The sequence below is a fragment of the Helianthus annuus genome, chromosome 17 (genome assembly GCF_002127325.2).
Source record: "Helianthus annuus cultivar XRQ/B chromosome 17, HanXRQr2.0-SUNRISE, whole genome shotgun sequence".
In the NCBI taxonomy this organism is placed as follows: Eukaryota; Viridiplantae; Streptophyta; class Magnoliopsida; order Asterales; family Asteraceae; genus Helianthus; species Helianthus annuus.
The window spans coordinates 39831989-39838761 of NC_035449.2; the positions used below are offsets into that span (position 1 = coordinate 39831989).

At 40.0% G+C, this 6773-nt stretch overlaps 1 protein-coding gene across 1 annotated transcript; it reads right to left on the reverse strand.

Moving 5' to 3' along the window:
- Positions 1 to 4328: 4328 nt before the first annotated feature.
- LOC110924067 (UDP-glycosyltransferase 83A1) lies at positions 4329 to 6119 on the reverse strand. Its single transcript, XM_022168110.2, has 2 exons — positions 5611 to 6119; positions 4329 to 5383 (listed from the first exon to the last, which is right to left on the reverse strand). The coding sequence occupies exons 1-2, from the start codon at positions 6089 to 6091 to the stop codon at positions 4476 to 4478; spliced, it is 1389 nt and encodes a 462-aa protein (XP_022023802.1). The 5' UTR covers positions 6092 to 6119; the 3' UTR covers positions 4329 to 4475.
- Positions 6120 to 6773: the final 654 nt, after the last annotated feature.

The window sequence follows — 6773 nt, forward strand, 5'->3', positions numbered from 1 at the left end:
GGCGTCGCCGACGTTGCCCCCGTGTTCCGACACCTTAAAAATCTGCCTACGCAAATTGTTGAAGACGCAGGTGATGCGGGATGTGTCGCCGACGCCGCCTGTAACCTTGGGATGCTGATTTTGATAATTTTTCATACCACGAGCCCCGTACCTCCTAAAACATGTTCTGTGACCCCACTAGAACCCCGAAAAGTGATAAAGCTGATCAAAAGTCGTGTAAAATTTATGGTGCTATGTTAATATGCCTCGGAAACAAATCGTTTCGAAAGGAAGGTTGAGAATGTATAGAATGATAAGTTACCCGACCATGTGATGACACATAAATGCTACGTTGTCGTTTTCGGCCACACGGTAGAAAGAATGCGAAAGTATGAAATACGTCTATGATTGTTAAAATATATAAATGCTATAAAACAAATGAATGTGAAATGCTAATGAAAGAACGATAAGATTGTGTAGATGGCGGATGAAAGGAATTTTAATGACAATGATTTAGCACGTCAGGACGCATTAAACGAGAAAGTTTTGGAATAGGTGGGAAAGGCTATATAAGCCAACCTTCCTCAACTCGCTTAGGAAGTAGAAAGCCACGTCTTAGAAGCGGTTGAAGCTATGATGGCCAGTGAGATGAAAGAATTAAAGGAGATGAACGGGGAGTCCCAAAGCAAAAAGGGGGCTCGTAGATGTATATAGTGATTTCATGGCATGTAACCTTTCATTATATGATGGAAAGATTGATCCGATAGTATGTCAGAGGTGGATCTCCAATATGGAAGCGGTGTTCGTACGAAGCCGATGCGAGAAGGAAGACCAAGTGATGCTTGCTACGGGTCAACTGCAACTTCAAGCTAAGGATTGGTGGGATGCTCATTGTAAGGAATTGGGCGAAGATAAACTTCAATCATTGACATGGCAAGAATTTAAGGAACCTTTCCTAAAATATCATTTCCCCCAATCAGCCGTTGATAGGATTCAAGAAGACTTCTTACGTCTCCAACAAAAAGGAAAAACGATCGACGAAATTACCAACACTTTTCTGGACAAAATGAAATTTTGTCAAGATTTCATGAAGACGAAAAGAATGAAGATAAACCGTTACTACGATATGCTGAAAGCTGAATTTGGGGAGTTTATCACTCCCTCGAAGTGTGAAACTCTAAAGGAGCTCATAAATTGGGCTTGAGATAGGGAAATTGAGCTGAAAAGGCAAGAAGAACGGGGAGAGAAGAGACCATCAGAGAAGACTACAAACCCAAACCCTTCTAAGAAGCCAAGGTTCCAAGGCCATGGCAAGAAATAGAAGTCAAGAGGTGGGATCCCTCATTGTAATACTTGCGGGAAACTCCACACGGGTGTGTGTTTATTGGGCAAGAAAGGATGCTATAACTATGGTCAAGAGGGACATCCGTACTATAAGTGCCCCAATCCTTCAAAGACATGTTTTAACTGTTTCTAAGTGAGACATATAAAAGCAGAATGCCCAAAGCTTCAACAAGGGGCAAACAAAGAAGGAAGGAAGGAAGGATGAGAACCCCAAGGCTCGAGGAAGGATGTTTCAAATAACCTCTGAAGAGGCCAAAGTTCACCCGAATGTTGTTTCAAGTATATTCCTGTTAAATTCAATGCCTACTTATGTGCTATTTGATATCGGAGCTAGTAAGTCGTTTGTGTCGAGTGATATTATACGTCACCCTTCATTTAGAATTGAAAAGATGTTGGTACCTCTAGAAGTAGAAATAGTTGATAACAAACACTACCTATTACATGAAATATGTAGGTGTTGCAAAATAACTATAGAGGATGAGGTTTTTGATATTGACCTTATTCCCATGATCTTGGGAGAATTCAAAGTAGTAGTGGGTATGGATTGGTTAGCCCGACATCATGCAAAAATCCAGTGTGAAAGTAAGATTATACATATGTTGTCGCCTAGTGGCAGACGAGTATCCATATACGCGGAAAGAGATGTTAAACCCAAATTGTGCACAATTACTTAAGCGGTCAAGTACGTCCGAAACGGAAGTAAGGCATTCTTAGCTTACGTGGTGGATACCTAGATGCGGGAGTTAATGACACAATTGCAAGAATTGCTCGACAAGGTCTTTATACGTTCAAGTGTGTCACCATGGGGAGCACCCGTTTTATTTGTGAAAAAGAAGGATGGCGCGATGCGAATGTGCATCGACTATCGAGAATTAAACAAACTAACGGTCAAGAACCGTTATCCCTTGCCTAGAATTAATGACCTTTTCGATCAATTGCAAGGGGCAAGTTGGCTCTCAAAAATTGATTTGCGTTCGGGTTATCACCAACTCCGAGTACGAGAGGAGGATGTAGCCAAAACGGTGTTTAGGACCCGTTATGGACATTATGAGTTCTTGGTGATGTCCTTTGGGTTGGCAAACGCACCGGCCGCATTCATGGATTTGATGAATCGAGTATGTCGAACTATGTTGGACAGGTCTGTGAAAGTTTTCATCGATGACATATTGGTGTACTCCCGAAGTGGGTTTCAACATACATGCCATTTACGTGAGGTACTAAAAACACTTTGTAAAGAAAAGTTGTATGCAAAATTTGGCTAAGGGAAGTGTGTGAGGTACGTGAATCTGAACATACGTGCCATTTATTGTCCTGGTACGATCGAGTCCAGTATAAATAGGGTTCTGATATAGTCTTCGAACCGCTGTATACCTGGTAATATCGATGCATACCGGCCAACCGGTTTAAGCCCATGTTAAAATTTTAGGTTTAACTGATTATTGGTAACTAGAACTTCTTATTTTATATTGTGTGAAACGAAAGTAGGTATTCTCTTGTTGATGAGGATAACGATGATAGTGAACTTCATCTTTCAAACGATGATGAACTTGATACATTTAACACTCCGATTCCATAAAGCTATTGTAGACTTTTATTTATAAAACTTTTTTGGAAAACTGATTTTATAGGGTTAACTAGTCAACCCAGTTAAACCGCTCTATATAACCTATAACCTGATACAACCGGTTGAGCTGTTTTTAAGCCTAACCCAGTACAATTTAAAAACCGGTTTTTAAAAACATTGCTTGGGAACACAACATAAGAGAACCGTTATGATGAGCGAGAGACAGCGAGGACAGAGCACAACACGAAACAATAATTTTCCATATGGACTCGGCTACTTGGTCATGGGAGGGTTGCGGCACTTCGGGATTTTCAGTTAGTGGAATGAAACAAAGGATTTTTGATGCTTCTAATGTGCAGCCGGCGGTGTCTTTTTGTGGTGTAATTGTGTTCCAAAAAAAGGTGGGGGTTGTGGCTTGCCGTGCGTTTTTTGATAGGTTACCGACATCTGAAGCTCTGGCTAGGCGGCAAATACAGATTGATCCGTACCTATGCAAGATTTGCGAGTCTGGGATTGAGTCAGCGGATCATTTGTTTACTGGATGCCCGGTTTTTTCTGAAGTTTGGCAGGTGGTTTTTGCATGGTGTCATGTCACAAACTTCTTTGCTTTTCATGTTCGGGATTTGTTGAGCTACCATCTTACGGCCATGGCAGGTACTCGGAGTAGAAAGGCGTTTTACGGGGTGATACTTACAGCTGGAGTATTTGGAGAGCGGGGAACGATCACATTTTCAGTCACAAGCAGGTTTCGGTTGGAAAAATCTTGGAAAAAATCAAGATAATGAGCTACTTGTGGATTAAGAATCGCGGGAAGATGTCGGATATGTCTTGGGAGTCATGGTGTAGGTTTGATTTGACAAGAATGGGGTAGTGTCGGGTAGTTTTTTTTTTCCAGATTTCGTTGTTTGTTTTCAGTTGTTTGTTTCCGGGTCTTGTTTCGGATTGTGTTGTGCTAGCATCTTGTTAGCTTTTGAAATAAAAGTTTCGTTGGCCATTCAAAAAAAAAAAAAGACTCGGCTCAATCAACCGAAAATAAAACTTTCCTTAAGAGACCTTAGACTCCATCAATGAATCCTTAGTATAGAATACTGATGGAGAAGGATGGGCCCTCGACATATCCAAAAACACAAGCAATTGGGCCATCCTAGACAGGTTGAGCAGTAGCCTAAAACACAAGCCCAAAAAAACCATAAGAAATAAGAAAAAAAATTTAAGTGTTTGATGTTTTAAATTATTATTTTCAACAAGGAACTACTACCAAAAGACTCCCACAACCTTGACCCAGCTAAGCTTCTTAACAGGAGAAAACGGTCCGTTACAATCGCTAATGACCCATGAAATAATTCGAAGACAAAACGATCTGTTAATTAAACACATGTAATCATATTTTTTTAAGTTCTAGACATTTAAAGGAGAAGTTTATAATCAGTGATATCATATGTGAAAATAAGGAGAATCAAACGATTTGGCTAATCATGATATTTAACATCACTGTGCCATTATGCCATTTACACTTGCACAACCCTACTATTATCATATGATTAATTCACATTAGTATTGGTATGTGTAAACTATAAAGCCTGTGTGATCATTCTAGGCACCTGTATGTATCTTTATCTTGTATCCAGTCAATGAAGATGCTAAGATTCTTGTGTGAGTTCCCACCTTCCTCCACATTGCTCATAATCTTTTCCTTTAAATTCATGGCTATTTCTTTAAATGTTTTGTCACTGAGCAGGTGCTTTAGCTTACTTTTAATCTCTTCGCGTGTGATATATCCCGCCTCGTCTCTATCAAACCCCAGCCCATTCTTCCAGACATCACAAATATAAGTTTGGTTACTAAACTGATCCGAAATGTACGGCCAACACAAGAAAGGGACTCCATTTGTCACACCTTCCAAAGTAGAGTTCCAACCACAGTGGCTTAAGAAGCAACCTACAGAAGGGTGAGCCAACACCTTCTGTTGAGGTGCCCAACTCACAATCCTCCCACGAGTGTGTGTTCTTTCCGTATATCCATCTGGGTAGGAAACTGTAGTCTCTTTGGTCATACCTGGCCTCACAACCCACAAGAATGGTCTGTTGCTAAGTTCGAGACCTAACGCCAACTCTTCAAACTGCCTCTGGTCAAATATTGTGAAGCTCCCGAATGCTATATAAATTACTGAGCATACTGGATTTTGATCAAGCCATTTTAGGCAGGAGAAGTCTTCATGCCAGAAGTGACCCGCTTGATCTGCAAGTCGGTTGCTTGCCAATAGTGGCCCTATTGGCAAAATCTTGGAATATATGCTAAATTCCTCAGGCTCCAGCTCATTAGCAGAGTTGCAAGTAATCCATTCCGTCATCGTTGCAGCCTCTGCTACATCTACTGATATTTTAAAAACTGATTTTGTCGTTGCTAAGTCACCGACAAAGGACCATGGGAGGTTTGAAGGTTTTATAGGTGGCATGTTTGGTGACAGTTGAATTGTCTGATCTTTTATAGGGATTCCTGAAATACAAAGTTTTACAAATGTTACTTGAGTTTAATTCTTAGAATTAAACTTTAATGAAATAAAATTGTTTAAGTAAAAGCTAACTTAATCCTTATATAGTTGTATATGTGAACAACAATTTGATTGACCATTCTATAAGCCTTTTTTGAGTGTTTATGTTAGCATGAACATGATCAGTCGGCTTTTGGTTATAGATTAGGTTGAAATAGAGCAGTGGTCTTACCTTTGTTGTCTATGATTCCATCATCAGTAAGCTTTTTAATGCTCAACGCGGGGGCCAGTGAAGCAACTGATGAAGGCCAGAAGACTGCTCTTTTGGTTCCGATCTTCTTTGCCACTCGTATAGCCCATGCCGCACAACCATCAGCAATAACACAGGTAACCTTATGTGTGCCTTGGTTGTTAATTGTCTCTATAAGTTCTTCTAGCTTACCAGGCATGGTTTTTAATATCGACTCGGTCAACTTACCAAGGTCACTTCTGTCTTCCCATGATTCCAACCCGTCTGGGATGGAAACCATATGCATCAGTTCTTTGAAACTATCTTTTTCTACCCAGGTGCTTGTTACAAGTTCATGATTGATCTCTGTGTTTACGAACGTGACTCGGACACCTTGATTGACCAAACGTTGACTTAGCTCCATCAGAGGGATTACATGTCCTTGTGCTGGATAAGGTATAACTATAACATGAGCCATTTCCATCTTATCCTATTGGTCTTTTTTTTTTTGTTCTGGAATTTAACAAGTGCATGCACTGTCTTACATGATTGTTCTCACATTTTTATAGACCTGTACAGCTAAAAATTCTGCTTGACATCTGCCTTGTATAGCTAATATCTCTTTTACCTTACCAGACCTGATACTTAATATATTACATTACATTACATTTCTTATAAATTATGACTTGTTTTAGCGCACGTGTATTGGGTCGATGCTTTTCTTTGGGTGTTGCTATCAACACACCACCCCCACCTGTCACATCATATAGGTCGTAGGTGAAAAAAAGGTCATACGGGCCATATGACTATGTCAGTGGTCATGTAAGTCATTTATTAGTCAAAACATCATACAGGCCGTATAACTTGGCTCTCGTATGACTCATATAACCATTTGTTGCCGTATCATATAGCCCGTATAACTATCATACGACCCGTTTGACCAAATTTAGCCCTATCTATGGCCCGTATGTCAATGGTGTTTGTATAGCGACGGCCTTTCCATTCCTTGATGACATAAAATGTTTTGGAATTTTTATATCTGACAAACCAGGCCTTGTTGATTACGATCTATCCCACTAGAAAAAACAAAACACTTTTTAAAATCTAGTGTTATTCGGCCATATAGAATATGCTGCCCTTTCATGTATTATAAAATGCGATTTGAT

Excerpts from the sequence above, each read along its gene's own strand:
- LOC110924067 (XM_022168110.2), bottom strand. The coding sequence starts at position 6,091 with ATGGAAATGGCTCATGTTATAGTTATACCTTATCCAGCACAAGGACAT. Across the intron at positions 5,384-5,610 it reads TGGAATCATAGACAACAAAG|GAATCCCTATAAAAGATCAG; the intron begins GTAAGACCACTG and ends TTTGTATTTCAG.